The sequence below is a fragment of the Melanerpes formicivorus genome, unplaced genomic scaffold, assembly GCF_026170545.1.
Source record: "Melanerpes formicivorus ecotype bairdi unplaced genomic scaffold, bMelFor1.0.p_v2 SCAF_21, whole genome shotgun sequence".
NCBI lineage: Eukaryota > Metazoa > Chordata > Aves > Piciformes > Picidae > Melanerpes > Melanerpes formicivorus.
In genome coordinates, this window is record NW_027142373.1 from 4,157,265 (window position 1) to 4,176,997 (window position 19,733).

The 19,733-nt window shown below is 41.1% G+C and overlaps 1 protein-coding gene across 3 annotated transcripts in view; it reads right to left on the bottom strand.

Moving 5' to 3' along the window:
* PRKCA (protein kinase C alpha) overlaps positions 1–19,733 on the bottom strand; it is a 158,076-nt gene that overhangs the window by 54,328 nt on the left and 84,015 nt on the right. For all 3 annotated transcript variants that reach the window (XM_068151135.1, XM_068151134.1, XM_068151133.1), the window contains exons 4-5: positions 5,724–5,835; positions 4,852–4,980 (exon numbers count right to left, since the gene is read on the bottom strand). In XM_068151135.1, coding sequence (XP_068007236.1) covers positions 4,852–4,980; positions 5,724–5,835 — 241 coding nt within the window. The remainder of the gene's footprint in view (positions 1–4,851; positions 4,981–5,723; positions 5,836–19,733) is intronic.

Here is a 19,733-nt window from a genome sequence, read left to right on the forward strand (position 1 = left end):
AGATGGGTCAACAAGTAAAGCTGAGTGACAAAACTTCTAACCCACATCAGGGGGAAGAAAATTCAGTGCAAAAAGCATAGATTAAGAATAGCAAGAATTGCTTTACTATGCCTGAAGCAAAATCTCCACGCCAGCTCAACCTATGAAAGGGTCATGAATTCAGTGGTTTCAGGAAAATGACAACTCAAGACAGCTACTATAAAAAGTACCAGGTTGATATAATGCAAGTGCAATACATTAAGTATGTGCAGTGCAACTCTCAAGCTAGTAGCTATAAAATAAAGGATCGATACATAAGAATTGCAAGAGAAATGAGCACTGAACATGGCACACTGACTAGCACTGGGAAGATGGCAAGGTTTTAGCTAATTATCCCAATGCAAAATTCCTTTTTCTTTGTGAAGAAGTGTGGCAGAGTCTCCAGCACTCACACAGAAAAAGAGTCTGTCCATTTCTAAGCATCCAAATCGAGGCTCCAGCCCTAGTAAGCTGGTATTAAGCATGTTTACAGATAGGGCTGAATCATTCCCATCATTAGTTCAATTCAAAACCTGCCAAAGTACTTGAGATATTTTAGATAATCTAACTGAACCACTGGCCAACTCCATCTGGCAATACTCTGCTGTGCCTCCTTCCTAGTATTCACTGGGGAAAAAGCTCCCAGTACTATTTACAACATTTGATTGGGAAAACACTCAGTGAGGGAGGGTGAACTGTGGCCTTTTTTTGGAAACAAAAGCCACCACCAACCCCTCAAAGCAATTATGCAAAAGCAAAGACAAATTCCAATGTACTGAACAGTGTCCCCCAAATGACTGCATCCTCCAGCCATCCTGTATCCTCCAGCCATCCTGTATCCTCCATCAGCTCTCCCGCCTCAAACCACAATGGTTGAGTCGCCCACTGAAGGGATTTGCAAGATGCCAAGCAGAGTGGCAGGTCTGTGTTTAGCAGCACAAATGTTTTGCATGCAATCAAGGCTGGCGAAGAAAGGATCAGCAGGAACTAATTAAGATCTAAAACAAAATGCAGATCTGAGATATTAAGAAATTCAGCTGAAGGAGTTTTAACACCTACAGAGTAATTCCCTTGAAAAAGATAAAAGCAATGCTCACACCAAACAGCCAGTTATTGATTATTTTTCCTGCTGTTCCTAAACCTCTTGGACATTTAATTCACCTCCTTTCTTGAAGCTAAAGGCAGTGGTATCATGCTTGGCAGCTCTGGGAACTTTAGATTCTAAGGTTTTGTTAAGAAATATTTTATAGGCAATGCCACACTAGGGGAAAAGGAGTTTGAGAGTGCTGTGTAGCGATATGTCCACGAATTAAAGGAGAACTCATAGATTGATAGAATGGTTCAGGTTATAAAAGACCATAAAGATCATCTAGTTCTAACTCCACTGTCATGGGCAGGGACACCTTCCACTAGCCCAGGTTATTAAAGGCCTCATCCAACCTGCCCTTGAACACCTCCAGGGAGGGGACATCCATGACCTCTCTGGGAATCCTCTTCCCGTGTCTCACCACCCTCACTGTCAGGACTTTCTTCCTAATCTCCATCTAAATCTGTCCTCCTCAAGCTTCAATCCATTCCCTCTCATCCTACCACTCCAGGTCCTTGTCAAAAATCACCTCATTGATCCTGTTGGTCACACTTCCATTGGTGATTTCCTTTTCAGTTAAACATGGGCAAAAGGAATCTGGAACTTCACATGGTCTGGGCTTGGTGATTTCAGTATTTTTTACCAAAAAACCCCAATCAATCAAATGAAAAACCAAGACACAAAGCCCCCCAACCCCAAAAAGCAGCTTACTTTCAGGGCAACTGTCATTTTTATTGAAAGGCATTTTCTGAAAGCCTGGAGATGCTGACAAGCCTCAACCAAAACAATTTAAGAGCACCATAATTGTTATATACATAACAAGGTTACAGCAAATGTTGTTTTCTTCTTGTCCAGATTCTGTCATTCTATGATTCTATAAAGACACTCACTTCATTGTGGGGCTGAAATGTTTGTTTTATAAACACAAAGGCACCAGCATTTGCCAAGTACACTCAGACCCAAAAGAGCTTATGAAGAAAACCTGCAAATATCTATCACAGTTTTACCATGTTCACAGCTCAGGTGAGACCTTCGCAAATAAAATTGTGACCTAGAAGAATCCTTATTTGTATAATTGGTTTGTAGTGCTTTGGCACCATAAAGACTTGTGATAAACTGTTTTGTCCCTAAAAGGATTATGAAGCTGCTGAATCCTCAGTTATTTGTCAAATCATGGGAATTATGCAGGAAGTTGAAGCCACATTTCAGAACCTTGCCACAAAGCTACCTAGGATACCGCAAATATTACATTTTGTCACTTGGATGACTTTCAGATTAGTTCTCTCATGGTACAATTACTTTTAGAATCCACTTTACCATCTCTGAAATGCCTCCCTACTTAGAGAAACCACCTCTCTGTTAATGACAGTATCTTGGACAAAATTACCCCTCCCACGTCGACAGGAAGCTCTTTGAAAAGTTAAGCTACAATTAAGTATCACTTGGGATCTGTTCTGATCCTTTCCAACTAAATTTTACCACACTCCTCCTTTTCAATGCATTCACAAGGTCTGACAGGAGAATATGGAGGCATTCAGATTTCAGGAGAAGAAAGTCATGAACAAATACAGTGCCAGGAGGGAAGTTCTGTAAGCTGTAAAAATTCAGCATGGTGGTCTGAATGCTTTCATGTTGACTACAAGGGTCTCTACTGAGACTCATTCCCCAGGGAAGAAGAAACATCCTTTAGGTATTTAACAGGCTCCAGCCTTTCAACTGACCGATGCTGAGGCAACACACAAGACTCACCATCCACAGGCTGCTCACAACTACATGAAGAAACAAGAGCAGAAGTTAAGATGGTCTAAGAAGCCTCCTACTTTGTCCTGCTGTAACTTTGTCCTGAAATTTAATTCCTTTTTGCAACATCAAACAAGCAACACCAAAAGCATTGTACCCTGCTCTGGTTCCATAGTGTGGACACTGAATTCAGTTTCTTGCAGTATCAGTTCTGAAAAGGTGTCAGTGTACATCTGGTGTGATGGGTTAAGATTTGTTGCTTTCAAGTTTCCTTCTCTGTAGAAGCAGTGCTGGCCACCTCTGATGACACAGAACCAACCCACTCTCCTGAGGCAAAAGCTTTGGGGATTTGTGTTTTATGATTGATTTCTGCTCCAAACCTTACCAAATCTTTTCTAATTACACAAAAAATTGAGTCTGTCTTTAGAATTTAATTTGTTCCAGCCTTACCTCTACCTAGTAAAAAAAAAAAAAAAGGACAAAATTTGCTGCTGTTCCCTCCCTTATTTCACTTCTGCCCATCTAATTCCTGCCCTCTGCTCTCCCTGTGAGTAAATACACTGTGATCTGATGGGCAAAGAACGCTTGTTGCATATTTGTGTCCATCAGGCTGTAACTACAATTTCTTATGCCAGATCCTGAGTGATAAACTCTACTCTCTGACACAGCATGAGGAGGTTCCGTTGGAGTTAAACCCATCACACATCTATTTAGGGGGACAAAACAGTCTTTCAACTCGCAAATTATGCTTCCCAATTCTTTTTTCTGCAATTTCAGACTGGCAGTGGATTGGTGAGCATGTGAGGGTGTGCACGTGAGTGTGCACAACCAATGCTTACTCATAAATCCTGGGAGAAAACACTTCCATGGAAAAGGATTGCCACACTCACTCTTTCTTTCCTCTCTCTCCCTCCTCCCCATCTTGCTAACCTTAACCTTCCAGAATGTGGTGATTTTTTAAAATTTTATTTATAGTTGGCTGGGAGTATTATTTGGGATTGAATCCAAGTTGCCTTTGTTTATGAAGAAGTCTAGAAATGGAGGAAACAACTCCTCAGCTGATGAAAGTTTAGGGTATTTCTTGTGTTCTGGAGATGATGGCTAACTTCCTGCACTGCTAGCTATCCTGCTGAGCTGCTTTCCACACACACAAATGATATTACAGGGATTTTTCTAGTTAATATTCCTGAGGTTTTAAAGTTATTACTACAGCTTTCATTCTTCTATTTATTTTTATGAACACCAGTTCACAGAGCTGCTTGATGGAGTCATTGGCCCTGGAGGTGTTAAAAGAACACTGTAGACAGGACACCTAGGATATGAATTAGTGGGCACAGATTCATAGATTCACAGAATGATTTGGGTTGGAAGGGACCTCAAAAGATCATCTAGTTCCAACTCCCCTGCCATAGGCAGGGACAACTTCCACTAGCCCAGGTTTCTCAAGGTCTCATCCAACCCGGTCTCGAACACCTCCAGGGAGGGTGCATCCACGACCTCCCTTGGTAACCTGTTCCAATGTCTCACCACCTTCACTGTAAGGAATTTCTCCCTAATATCCAGTCTAAATCTGCCCTCTTCCAGCTTAAAGCCATTCCTTCCTTTCCTATAAAAAGTCCCTTCACAGCTTTCTTATAGGCCCCTTTCAGGCACTGAAAGGCTGCTGTAAGATCTCTTCAGAGTCTTCTTTTCTTCAGACTGAACAGCCCCAACTCTCTCAGCCTGTCCTCACAGGGGAGGTGCTCCAGCCCTCTGATCATCTTCATGGCCCTGTGTGGCATGGTTGTCTGAGGTTCATAGTTGGACTTGATGATCTTACAGACCTATTCCAACCTTAATGATTCTACTTTTCTGTTATTCTTCATTCAAGGACACATTGAATGAAATCCTCACACTGAAGGGAAATGCTCTGTCTCTGTCTTTAATACAAAAAGATCTGACCTAGGTACATAAACCAAACAGATTACATTTATAAAACCTGCAAAATGCCAAACTGAGCTGTTTACCTGTTACTTCCAGCTTGTCACCTGTAACTTCAGCTTTCAGATAGATCCTTCCTCTTTTCTCTGTGTGATCCATGCCACAGAGGCTTGGGACGTTTATTACGCATTGCTTATGAACGTTCATATCACAGGCTGTGGATGCAGAAATGGTTCAGACAGCTCTGAGAAGTTTATGACATGATTACACTGCAAGCATCGAGCAAAGTGAAGTTAAAGATCACAGGGCTTAACTGCAGTCAAGACTTTCAGATTACAGCTGCTTGTTTTTCAACTGACTGACATGGCTATTTCCCATCTTACAATATGTTTTGTGGACAGTGAATAATACAGAGAATAAAATAATCTACTTCAGAAACCTAAAAATATCAGTAATGAAGTGCAAGGATCAAAACCAAGTGAAAATGGAATAAAGACTTGCTGGGAATGTGACTAAGAAAACAGAGTATTCATGCCAGCATTAGCAATGAAGGCAGTTAGGTTTAAATTGATTATTAGATTTTTCTGGCAGGAGACTTCCAAGACAAGTGAAATCCAAATTAAATATTGGACCTCGGCTACCAACTGAACTGAAATTTCAGTCTCCAACAGTGCATTTGCCTGACCAGTCCAAATAAGAGGCTTTCTCAAAACTGCCATGGCAAAGGCTGTTCAGCCACATCAAACAGAATACATCATGTTCTCAGCAACAGGTGATTTTCATTACTGTATTATTATAGCACTGAAATATCCACTTGAAATATAACAGTATAGAAATAGCTGACATTTGGAATAGCATTTTCTACAGGAAAAAAAAAAAAACAACAGCCAACTAGGAAGCTGTGTTTCAACTTACTTTCTACAGTACCCTTTTAGTAACAGAGCAAAACTTCACTTACTGTCACATTTCATCCCTTGGTGCAGGAGCCCGTAAAGCAGAGACCCACAATGGTCACAAAAGGTTGGGCTCCCATATGTGTGGATCTTGAATTTGTGCTTGCTTCTGGGATCCTGAAGGGAAGGAAAAAAACAAAACATAAAGAGATTCTCAAGTTATACAAAATAAGACTGATACACCTTTAATGTATTACTTGAAATAGCCAAAACTTTCCAGCTCTGAAACTATAGAACATTATATTTCAGCTTGTAGCTTGTTCACAACCCTTCCAGTGGTAGAGGTACACTGGTCTTGGCTCCTAATTTCATAGATTCATAGAATGGTTTAGGTTGGAAGGGACCTTAAAGATCATCTAGTTCCAAGCCCCTGCCATGGGCAGGGACACCTCCCACTAAGCCCAGGTTGCTCAAGGCTTCATCCAACCTGGCCTTGAACACCTCCAGGGAGGAGGCATCCACAATTTCCCTGGGCAACCAGTTCTAGTGTCTCACCACCCTCACTGGAACGAATTTCTTCCTAATCTCCAGTCTAAATCTGCCCTCTTCAAGTTTAAAGCCATTGCTATGCATTCTATCACTCCAAGCCCTTGTAAAAAGCCTCTTCCTGGCTTAATGGAAGGCTGCTCTAAGGTCTTCCCAGAGTCTTCTCCAGGCTGAACAGCCCCAACTCTTGTGTCCTGTCTCCATAAGGGAGGTTCTCCAGCCCTCTGATAATATCTGTGGCTGTCCTCTAGACCTGCTCCAGCAGTTCCATGTCCCTTTTTATGCTGGGGGCCCCAGAACTGGATGCAGTACTCCTGATGGGGTCCTGCAAGAACAGAGCAGAGGGGGTGAATCACTTCCCTCATACTGCTGGTCACTTTCCTTATCTTTGATTTTGGTAGGAAGAATTTGGTAGCTCAGGAACGCAGGCTTGCTCCAGTGATCCACCAACACTAAAGCTCCCATTTCTTTACTGTACACACACATAAAGTACAATGATGGCATTCAGCCTGGGGCTAAGGGGTCATACACACTCTGCTTGTTTACAGTGTGTGGCTGTCACCAGCCTGGAACGATGACACAAAATCCAGCAGGAGAGGAGGGAAATAACTCTTCAGGGGCTATTCTGAAACACACTCCAACAACTAAAATCAGGATCTTAAATATGGAATTATCTTGAAATATTGCAAATTTATAATCCATGTTACTGTAAATGACAGTGAACAAATTCTGACTTGTCATGTGGTAAATATTTTACGTGCAGTGCTATTCCCATCTGATTTTTGGACAGAGAAATTTAGAGTGAGGACATTTTAAGGCCACCAGCAGTTTGGAAATGGTTTCTAATTTAGGACCAGTGAAAGGGAATACAGTCAAATCAATTAAATGTGTGACACATTATAGAATTGTCATAGAATGGTTTGGGCTGGAAGGGACCTTAAAGACCATTTAGTTCCAACCCCCCTGCCATGGGCAAGGATGCTTAGTGCTAAACTAGGTTGCTTTAGAGTCCCCCTTTGGAAAGCCATGAACATTTAAAGAAATCACATCTTCAATATGTTCACCCATGTCAGGTTCATTCTACATATACACAGCCACAGAACTTCACACACACCCCAGATTTCTGCAGCCTGTTCCAAACATCTGGAGATGTGTGACAGCTCTATACATCATCCAGCACATCATCTCTGTTTTGCTATCCTTTGTGACCACTGGCAGCCCCAACTGTCTTTTAATCAAGACTACCACTGCACAATCTGGATGAAAAGTTGGGAAGGGAGGTAATTCTTCTTCATTGAATAATGCATTAGGGTTTAAAATAAACTCCTAAAATTCTTCACAGGAAGACCATGGAAATGAGGAAATGCCAAGTCTTTGGTTCATTGAAGCATGCTAAATAAAAACGCAACTGCAAAACGAGCCAACATCTTCCTTCTGTTTACAGTTTATATTAATATACCATTAGGTTAGATAGGAGTTATTAAGTTGTACATTGAAAAGTTAGTTTATTTTTCAAGACACCTGCCAATAAAAGTTACCCCAAAAAAACACCAGCACCGGAGCACAGAATGTTAAGGAGAATGGAAAACCTGCTAACTCTTTCTTCAAAGAGTTTCTCAAGAAATTCAATAAATGTGGGAACTTCTAACAGCAATTATCATAAAAATCTGACTATTAGAAGGCAACATCTTGCTTCAAAATGTAGTATTTTGCCATGGTATGGTTTGTTAAGGTTTTTTGGTTTTGTTTTGATAAGCATTCTGCATGTGAATTTTTCTGGTACTAATTCTAAGCTTCAGGATGAACCCCTAACCACTATTCTCCCCCCTGCACAGGTAGAAATTAAATAGCATTCAGGATCGTGAGTAAAGTCTTTACATTAAAAATTCAAATTGAGACTTGTTTCAGCAGTTCTGTTTGTCATACAGCCTGAGATGTGAAATGCAAACTGCTAACAACCATATTTATTTTGCAAACACAGTTAACAACCTAAATGGAATGAGATCCAATGCTCCAGAGAACATCTGCTTCGTTATTTATTAAGGATATAGCCAATGGGGCTCGTGGCGCAGGGTCATGGGAACATTGCTCTGCTACAGGGTTATCTGATGCTCTATTCTGACTGTATGCCTTCCAAACATCTTAAAACACATTTTCAAAGCTACTTCCTCCTTAAATTGGTTTGTTTAGAAGACTTAAGGGGGCTTATTGCCTTATAAATACACTTAAACATTACTGTGGTAGGCCCATCTGTTGCTGAGAAGGACAAACCCCACAGCTTGTAAGAATGACAGTGAATAAACAGATGTATGAAGTTGTGTTTAACATCTGACATAAGTGGTATTTATGAGTATAAACTAATGATATAGAAGGGAAAGAGCTACAGGAAATTATTATAGTGTATGTCTGTTAAATACATTGAACCTGGATATTACACTAGCATTATTTAACAAACACTACCAAAGAACTCCTTTCCAATCAATGGCATACACATGGTAATTAAGTTGAGCAGGGGTGTGCGAGTGGCTTAACAAATGTTGTGACATGTAAGGACAACTCTGCTGCACTCACTGCAAAGCAGCACTGCAGGAGCCCTGAGCTGTATGGAACCACAGAGTAATACAAAACAGTAACCATTTTTAAAATATATGTATAAATATAAGACAGTGAAATCAGCCCAGTGACAGGAATAAATAAATGAAGTTGGAGCAGACCTTGAAGCTGCCCTTTCATGACTCAATGTAAATAACCTGAATCATCATTTGCTTTCTGTAACAAATGTTAGTTTTCTCTCCTTGTGTGGAAAGACCCACTGTATGATGTTCAAAAGGAACAATTCCATATGAATGAATTGCTTAAAGAGCAGCAGGTATGTTCTATTATTAGTTATTATTCTGTATGCACACATGAAGTCATTCCAGGCAGAGCACACACACGAAAAACCTCCACAAAAAACAACCACCACCACCACCAAACAGAGGACAGAGAAAGGGTACCAAATCTACTCCTGAAATTGAAACTTTACATGTAGGAAACATCTCTTTTAAAATTCCCTTAATAGAACTAAATAAAGGAACCTAAAAGAAATAATCTTTATCACCTAACAAACAAGGGAGGACACTCTTCATCAGGATATGGTGTCAGATGGTAGAGTTAGATAATGGGTGCACTTAAAGATCTTGAAGGCCTTTTCCAACCACAGTGATTCTGTGACTCATCACTGTTTAATCCTATTTTCTTTCAGTCCTATGCATTTTTTGGTTATTATTTGTGGGTTTATTTGTGTGAACCACTGTTATTTTACAAGGAAGTCTGAGAACATACAGAGAAAGCCAGGAGAGCTCTTTACACCCATCACAGACGATAAAACCCTTTAATCTTGTTCCCTGTATTCACACAAGCAATTAGAACCACCCCTGAATCTATAGTTTATACTTGAATTGTAAGTAACTATATTAGTAATAATTACTACATTGTCAGTACTAATTACTTGTAGTGGTAACAGCAATTCACTTATTAGTTGCTAATAGAGCTTAATACTTCTCAATGTTAAATATGCATTAAATGACTTACATGAATTATTGAGGAAATGGCATTGTCTTTAGAATTTTTCAGCTGAAATGATGTGTGTGAGAGGTAAGCTCCTCTCAATTTTCTTCAACTATCCCCTTTTAATCAACATAAACTTTCAATAATTCCCAAAGCATAGCTGGCAGTCATATTTCATAGTAAACACAGGGAGCCAAGCCAGGATATGACAGATGAACTGCCAAATAATGGCTGCTATTTGCAAGAGAACTGAACTTTGCACTAAACTTGGCATGGATTAATTGTGAAACTCTAAAGGGAAAACCCACTTCTGTTTCCAAAATCCATCAAAATTATGAAGGGGGAAAGAGGCAATGGGAAAGCAATGGAAAAGCACTTGTTCAGCAGTGATGAATTATATGCTCTATTAAAATTCATATTATTTCCATGCTAAAAAGTGAATTCTCTGCTATTATCAAGACAAACCTCCCTGCTTTTTTTTTTTTTAATAAGCACAACTGAATTCAATGTGGTATAATTAAATGGGAAAGGAAACTCTGGGCAATCAGTATCACAGACACTTCAGGATTTGTCTTTGAAAGAAACTTTAAATTGGCAGAAAACTACAGTGCTCTGAAATCTGGCTGCAGCACAACAGGCTGGAGTTTCAGTGCTGGTAATGACACATATGGGTGCAGCACCCCTGTAAAGATGAATAGCAGCTGGGCATCCACGCCCCATAGAGCTCTGGGGAAAAAAAGAACAAACAAACAAACCCCAACAACCCAGAATATTAGTCATTAGTCTCAAAGGTGAGCCATGCTGCAGGGATAGGCAGCCACACAATCTCTCTGACCTGCAGATCTGTGCTGCACAGGGATTTGCACCATGTGCACCTTCTGAGAGAAAACCAAAACCAGAGCACAAACCTTTATAAAATAACTAAAGGAGTTTGCAGAAGATACTTGCACAGCTAGCCAGCTCCTGCTCTGCTCAAAGTGGTTCCATGTGCTCCAAAACTTAGCTGGCAGCTGGGCAGGGATCCGGCCACACTCCAGCAGAGGGAAGCAGAAGAACACGGAGGCATCTCACCAAAACCTAAAGCTTTTCAATCTCTGCACTATCACTGAACTACATCTTGCCCCCACCTTTGCAGCAGTATTGCCACCATCCCTGCCTTCCTTTCTCTTTGTTTAGCACAAATGAATCCATTTGCTTTATTGAACAGCCGTGGAAGGCACCCCCCTGTGAGAAATCATTCCATAATTTTTCTGGATCAAAGCTGGGGGTGTGCAATAATTGAAAGCGCATGGTTAACCAGCAGCACATGTCAAACTGTGCTTCAACACATCACAAACCAGCTCATGAGCATTACAGCTCTGAATTCTTTCTAACAGCTCCCTTTTGATTAGAATTTTATTCCCCTTGATAGCAACACTGAACCGACCATAATTTTGCAGGCGTTAAATCAGTACATTGCTGTAAAGTGTAAAATACACCGAAAGACACTTTGTATGAGGATGCAGCAGTGGAGTTTTTCTATAATAAAGAGCATTGTGTTTATCATTTGTTCAAGTCCTTTCTCTGTAGGAGACTCCATAATATCAACAACTTGTCACCATAACCAGTGAAGAGCAAAAACCTCTGAACCTATGCCCGTATTGCCTTTAATTTGGCATCTTCTGGGTGACATAGCTAAAAGTTTTGGAGAGATTTTTTGAAAGAATTTAAATCAACAGCACAGGCAGATCTGTCAGTGCCAGAACCTCTGATAGAGATCAAGGTGTGGGAGAAGATGCCTGTTTTCTGTCATTAATACCAACACACAGACATTAACAAGGTGTTAGGCAGGATGTAAGATTAATTTTGTTTTTTAAACTGCCTATGGTTCTTGAAAGGGTTTTTCTTTCCCTCCTTATCTGAACAGCTATTTCTGTGACCACTAAGAAGCAGAAAATGCAAAAATACTCTGGGAGAAAGAGAAAATTCTATTTTCCATTACAAAAATAACTCAAAAGGAGTTCTGCAGCAGATGACCCCTAAGGTCCTAAGGTTGCATCAGGGCCTACAACAACAAAGCAGTTTTGTGTAAATAAATGCAAATGTGCTCAGTTTTCCATTCACTACCTCCCTGACAGGGTTGCTCTTCATCTCCAACTAAACACTTTGTTACTAGTTCAAAAGGTAGACAGGAAAAGCAGGTTCATGGAATCATAGAACTGTTCAGGTTGGAAAAGACCTTTGAGATCATCAAGTCTGCTTTAAATAAGCTGAAGAGATCCCAAATTACTTCAATGAGATAAAAGAAAACAATTCCTGAACTTCAGTGTCATAAATTGTGGTACTGTTTGAATTTCTGCTGAAAACAGATGGGAGGCAATATATCAAATACATGCAAAACCACATACAAATTGATGTAAGAGATAATAGATCACTCTTCCTCTTTACCAACAGAAAAGCCCTGAAGCCTGGCAGGGTCTGCTTTTCTCTCTGTATTGAAGAATGCACAACTTGTAAACATTTCCTTCCACAACAGAAGCACCAAACCCTCCACCTTTCCTTGTCCACCTCCAAATGCCTTTAAAGTATGGATCCTAAGGAAGGCTGTTGCAAGAGATCAATGAAACCCCTGCAATTCGTACCATGTATATTTTACTTAACCCAGCTTTAAGTTCCCCGAGTGAATACCAAGTTAATAAAACATATTTAAGAAGAACCTTGTGTGTTTGTCTCTGCGCGGAGCCAAATCCCACATTCATCCCACGCCATCCTCAGGCAAAGTTCCGAATCAGTTATGAAAGTCTTCAGATCCCAGCTTTTCTCAACACCTTTCACAGCAACTACAACATCCCAGGCCCCATTCTGATACCATGTGAGTTTGAAAGAATTTATCATCCTATTTGCTGTTTATTTTCCTGCTGAGATAATAAAAATATTGGTTGGCGGTTTGCACGGTGCCTTCACTTGAGAAAGCGGCTTCAACCTCGAGGAGCTGTGAGAGCCAAGGAGGCAGATGCTTCGACTGGAAATAACTTGCAGGGCTTAAAATACGGCTTCCATGATCAGAGCCCAGAATCAAGAAACAGCAAGAATTTGTTCTTTAACTGGTCACCAGGGCTGTCCTTCTCTGCCCAAATGAGGCTGTGTCCATGGGAGAGGGAAAGCAGAGAGAGTCTGAAACTCCTGGGAATGACTAAGATCGTATCACTTTTTATCACAAAATGCTTAAAGTTTGTTTGCTATTTCTCCTCTCAGAGCTGCAGTGTCAAAAGGTTCTGTTGCTTTCAGTAAACAATGGTAAGAGGTAAGACTTTACTGCCTGAGGAATCGAAAATACCATGGAAGGGCTGAGGCTGGCAGAGGTGTCTGGTGAGCACTGAGCCCAACCCCTGGCTCCAAGCAGGGCCAGCTCCAGGGTTTGGCAGTGGTTCTTGAGGTTAATCTCCACAAGCAAGACTCCGTAGAGCTCCAAATCCACCTGATAAAGGCCCTGGAATTCATCTTCCACAAGTTACTAAGAACATCTTCTTGCAATGGAGGAATGACATAACCCTGCTTTCTTAGTTGGTAAGAAATTACACATTGACTCTTTCCAGGAATCCTACCCCCAGGCAGAATTTGGAGTTTCACTGTTTGGAGTGACTCAAAGGAATAGCTCAGAGAAATCATTCATTGCACTGGCATCTGCAGGAGGGGAAGCCAGGCACACACCTTATAATGTACTGGTAGGTGTTGAAGAGCATAAACAGAGCTGTGTTCAACTCTGCAGTAACAAAGGCAGTGGTGGGATAAGAAAAGAAAGCCTAAGCAAAAAAAAATACAGAAAATTAAACAAGTGAATTTGTCTTTAAGATTGTACACCAGGAATGCAATGGGGAAGAGAAGAGGCAGGCTCTTTTCATGAAGGATTTTAGAGAAAGCAGAGGCTGGAGAGCCCTGAGCTTACGCAAGCAGACGGCAGAGCGCTGTGCAAACATGGGCACATCTGAAAGCAGCTGCAGCAGGGCCAGGCCAAAACACAGCCAGCTCAACCCTGGGTTCAAGGGCCGGCCTGACATTCAGAAATGAAGACCGAGTCTCCAGTTCTGCAGAGGAAAAGTCTTTCATGAAAATAAATGACACCTCGGCCAAAGACAACAACATAAATCTTTCTCCATCCCTAAGTCCAATTTCTATTATTTATTAATCTGAACAGAGCTAAGAAGGTACAAACTGAAACAAATCATATTTAATTGGTATTGACAATTACCAACCGTTTCCTTTTCTATACTCAAACTGCAGTGCAACAATGACTCAAAGGCAGCTTTTGCAGTCCCCTCCTGGAATTCAGGCGAAATTATTATTTTTAATTAAAAGAAACAGGTGGTCATTGAATCAAGCGATTCTGATTGCTGCCTTTTGTTCATGTTCCTCTCATATAGAATGGCGCTGATTGAGTTGGCACATGGAGAAAGAAGATCTGCATGACTGTACTCCCAGGGATTTGTAATTTCCTAATTACTACAAAGACAGTTAAATTCGGAAGGGACTTGGTGTTTACTGGCTATTTTTTCTTCATTCTTTTTTAATGAAGAAACCGCAGCATCATTACAGAAAGTGCATAAACAAAATATCCTGCGACAAACTGATGCATGACTAGGAGAAAAATGGAGCAAGATTTTGTTTCAGATACAACTCACCATGATGTTACAGTGTATAAATCATTTCAGTGAAGATTTAAACTAGGTCACATCCCTGGAGATAGTCAGGGTCAGGCGTGATAAGGCTCTGAGCAACCTCACCCAGTGGAGGATGTTCCTGCTGACTGCAGTGGGGTTGGACTGGATGACCTTTGGTGGTCTCTTCCAACCCAAACCATTCTATGGTTCTATAAATCAGGGATATGGATTCAAAAGGAATACTAGGAAAAGAGAGGCACTGTGGGATATACCTTGCTTAAAAACCCAATTTATTTGCCTTATTATTTAGTCAATTTATTTGTTGAACACATACAACCCTCAACACGGAGTATCCTTTACAGCTTGAATACAATTTACAGAAGCACAGAATGCACTGGGTTGTGGAAGGGACTTTCAGAGATCATCTTGCCCAACATCCCTGTAGTGAGCAGGGACATCCCCAACCAGATCAGATTGCTCAGATTGCCCATCACTTATGCTAGAGATGATAGGACCCCAATTCCACACACACACCCCCTCCCCATTCTCCTCAGCTGGAGATCACACTATTCTTCTTTCATTCACCTAAAAAGAGAATGAGACAAGATGAAGGCTGAAACACAACCTCACCTGAAAAAAGCCCTGGTTTGTCTGTAAAAGCAGTGACCCTGGGTGCAGTGGTGTCAGGCCAAACAATTCAACATCTGCCATAGTTCAAGTGCTGTTCACACAGGAAAGTGGCACACATTCATCCAAGAACACAGGGGAAATGGGAATGACTCCAAACACCCTCTCAGAATAAGTCAAGTCATTGCTAGCATGGGAAGACTTAAGAAAGTGACTCCAAACCTCCTGACTGCTGACAACAGCAAACCAAAGCAAACTCCATATTCCCCTCTAAATGGTGCTACCAGAAGAACCCACCAATTTATAAACTCACACTTTACACCTTCTCACTAAACCTTTACCCACTTATTTACACAGCACCTTGTCTCCTTCCCACCTCCCACAGCAGCATCTGTATGCTTCAGTATACTTCCAAGTAGAGATATTTCTGTGTCTGGCTGTATTGCTACCAAAGAGGAGGATGGAATATCCATATATATCAACATATGGTTCCAAATTCAAGCCAGCCTCACTAACTACTGTACAGATTTGTTTATGGAAACTGAGTACTGCAGGAAGGTGTTTCCTTAACAGTCAAAAAGGAAATCCAAAGAGAATTTGGTCTGTCCCAGAGAACTCTACACACCCTAGAGCTCCATATGTGTCTTTCACTTCAGGTTAAGCACTGGAACATACATAATTTTCTCTCCCTTTCCTTTCCCTTTTCATTTCCTTTTCCTTTTCCCTTTCCCCTTCCCTTCCTTTAAAAAATGCTTTCAAGAAATCATAGCCAGGATTATATCATGGCAGACAGTAAGGCACAGAGTCCTTGAATGGTCTTTCACATTGTATAACCCACTGGAACACTATTTATTTATGCCTTGAACAGATGTTTTTCCATATGTCTAAATAACCCTTCTTCAGAAGAGGAATTCAAGCACATTGCATTCTGCAGACCAAGGAATGCAGAGAAATTAGACTCGTTAGTATTTATAGAGCATTTGGTATCTTTTCTCTAGCAACATCACTATCTCCTTTTTTGAAAAAGTCACTGATCCTACTCCTCTGAGTAAGGTAAAACCAGCTATAAAAAGGCAGCAAAGACTGAATGTTCAAGCTGTTCTGGCAAGAGCTTTGGTACTCAAATGCTGACCTTACAATGGCAGACATCTCAGCTAAGCTACCTGATCCATGGCATTTTGCCATAGCAGTGCAGCAGTGTTATTTGTTATCTCATTAAAACCTCAGAAAACAATATTGAAACTTGAAGAAAAACTTATTGGCACATCATAAACCCCTGAAGGAGCGACAGGCTTTTAGCACAGACCCTGGATTCTCCAACACTTGGCAGCACTTAGTTGCGATGCTACTATCTGGGGAGGAAAGTCCTTCATTGTTACCACAGTTGAGAGCACACTTAGACTGCAAATAAGAACTGACACAAATCTTCCGTCCCTTGGGCTGAATTTGACCCTTTGAGGTTTGCTAATCAAAAATCTGAACACAATGAGGACTGTTGTAATCACATTAGGAGAAGGGCAGCTCCAGTGCTTCAAGCCCTGAAAGGAGGATTTCCTCAGGGCTGCCATCTCCTAAGACTGCTCCTTAAGACTGAATGAGTCTTGACTGCTTTCCAGCATCAGGAAAAGTCCTTACAGCATTTAGCAATGAATAACAATAAAATCTATAAATATTTAATATCAGGCAATTAACTCTGCACTGCTCAAAGCAAAAAAAAAAAAAAAAAATGGAGATACAGAAAGGCCTCAGCAAACCATTTAGTAACACTGCAGCATCATCTCCCAGACAGACATTTTGAATATGCTCACCCTGAGACCATTCCATGGACACAATTTTCAGTAATAAGCATTTTTCCTTCTCCTCCTTTAATAAGTGTTTTTCTTAAGGCTGCTGATGACAAAGGAGCTTCCCAGATGACACTGAAGGCTTTCTGCTTGGAAGAAAGCCTGCCTAGAAGCATTCTGCTGGCACAGTGCTTCCTACAAGGGGAAGGCCAGCACAGACCCTTTAATTCCAGAAATCACTTGTGGGTAAGAAGACTCCCCAGTGAAGCCTCTGACTGGAAATTTCCCAGCTGTAGAAAGCATTGCTGTGTATATCTACAATAGATATAACACTCTCCACCGGTGACAGAAACTATCAAACCAAGGCCAAACCTTCAAACCAGCCTGGTTTACACCACCAACTGTAACAGTTCCTGAGGTTACAGGTCAGGTACGGCTCTTGCACACATTTCTCATTCCTCCTTTTCTTTGGCATGAAGGATCCCAGGCAGTGCAAATTGATGGCACCCTGAATATTGCTATACAAGTCATCCATCATTGTTAAAGTTCATCCTCTTGAGCATTACCAGGTCCATTTTATACAGAAAATGTATATTCAAGAGCAACAGACAGAAAAATAAAGAGTAAAGAATAAAGGAAGAGCTTAAAAAAAAATTGTTCTGGTAACAGAGGAGAAAATGTTGTGCCATTTAGCTACAACATTCAGTCATCCACACCATACTGGGAGTCCCTACCATGATTACACCTGTAATTAATTGGCCAGCATGAGGCAAGTCAGGTTGGACACTTGTCTGCTCGTTGCTACTTGCACCACTTTGATACAGTCTTTAGCTGGGAGCCTAGCAGACTGATGCCACTACGGAGGAAATACAAACACTGGAAAGATCTTAAGTTTTATTCATTAAAGGTATTACAGGGCAAATTCTAGTCAGGGATCACAGAGCAGGCATCTATGAGAATTGCTTGTATATATAGCAGCTAAAAAAGTGCATTTTTCCCCTTATCTGCAAGTAAGGTCATGCTTTGAGAGAAGAAAAGAAAGTGGTCTTGCCCTGTAATCCCAATATCTAAATGGACATAGGTGCTTTCTAGCTAAGCCTTTGTAAGGCTGCATCAAAAACAATTATTAAAATTAATCCCAGGAACAAATGGAATTGCACAATATTAATCCTGCTGAAAGAAAAAAAATCTGATATGGCAAACATGTAGAAGACTGGCGCAAAGGAAGGGGAAAAAACACACAAACCAACAAACCAACTGGGAAAAAAAGTTTTGCTAGCACTGGTCCTGTAGCATCACAGGAAAATTCATGCTGTGACTAAAATATACATCACTTTTTCTAGATGGGCCATCTTGGCAACAAGTTAAGACATTCAGAGCCCATCAAGAAGAAGCTGGAGTGAATTCAAGGTGGGGTTTTATTGAGTCTGAGATAAAATACAAAAACCAGGGAGAAAAATCCTTCTGTAACAGACTACACCAAGTGCAAAACATGGGAAAAGTTCAATGCAAAGCAAATATTTATAAATTGGCAGCCAGAAATTACATGATGTCTCCAAGAGTCCTTAAGAAAACTCACTTCATCGCAGCAAAGCTCTCCCCACCACTAAAGGAAACAAACACAAGGAAACAATAGATGTCCTCCATTTGAACTTTCACATTTAAAAGAAAACAAATGGTTTCAGATAACCCTTTTACAACATATAATCGAAGTTCTTAGATGGCAACATAATGCAATTAGCTTGAAGTTGCTTAATGACTAACATAAAGTTACATCCTCAGGGAAAAGGATCTGTTTCATGCATTGCCCTTTATTGGGACTTTCATTCCACAGGAGGGCCACAAAGGTGACGCAAGGGCTGGAGCACCTCTGCTATGAGGACAGGCTGAGGCAGCTGGGGGTGTTCAGCCTGGACAAGAGAGGATTCCAGGGGGACCTTAGAGCTGCCTTCAACCATCAGAAGAGATCCTACAGGAAGGCTGGAAAGGGATGTTTCAGGAGAGTGTCTAGAGACAGGACAAGGGGGAATGATTTTAAACTGAGAGAGAGTAGAGTTAGACTGGATGTTAGGAACAAGGTCTTCAGTAGGAGGGTGGGGAGACTCTGGAATAGGTTGCCAGGAAGGTTGTGGATGCCTCTTCCCTGGGAGTATTCAAAGCCAGGCTGCATGAGGCCTTAAGCATCTGAGTCTAGTTGAGAGGCAACCCTACCCATGGCGGGGAGGTTGGAGCAGATAATATCTAAGGTCCCTTTCAACATAAGCCACTTAATGATTCTATGATCTTAACTTCTTCCCCATAGTCTGGACATTCATGTTCAGTCAAGATCACATCCACATGCTAATTACACTTAGACTTTAGTTAGAACACACTGCATTGTTTCATGAGACCTATGGCCAGCTCTTGCACCTTGTACCCAGTGCAGTGGATAATGACAAAGCACTCGATTGCTAGAGCAGACTCGGCCTTTGCAGGTGCTTTTGTAATCTGACATATTTTTGAAGCCAAAACTGGTAGCTGTCGTTGCATCAACCGCTCTTCAGATTAATTCCAGAGGAACAAATTGTGTGGGAATGTGTGGGTATTACAGAATGTTAAGGGTTGGAAGGGACCTCAAAAGATCATTTAGTCCAAGCCCCCTGTCAGAGCAGGATGATCAGCCAGACCAGGTCACACAGGAAGTTATCCAAAAACTTGTAACATCCTTTGATTACAAGGAAATTGTAAGAAAGACAAATCACAAAGGAGATGAGGTCCATGAAATGAAAAGTTCTTTCTAATTCACCTGAGAGCAGAAATGCCAGCCACAGGCACTGCTGCCTACTCCATCATTTGTGCTGTCACTGAGAGCAGCCGCTGATTGTACCTGTGTGTGCATGGGGGACAAGGCCAAAGAGTCTAACCATGTTATTCCGACATGCAATCAAAGCAA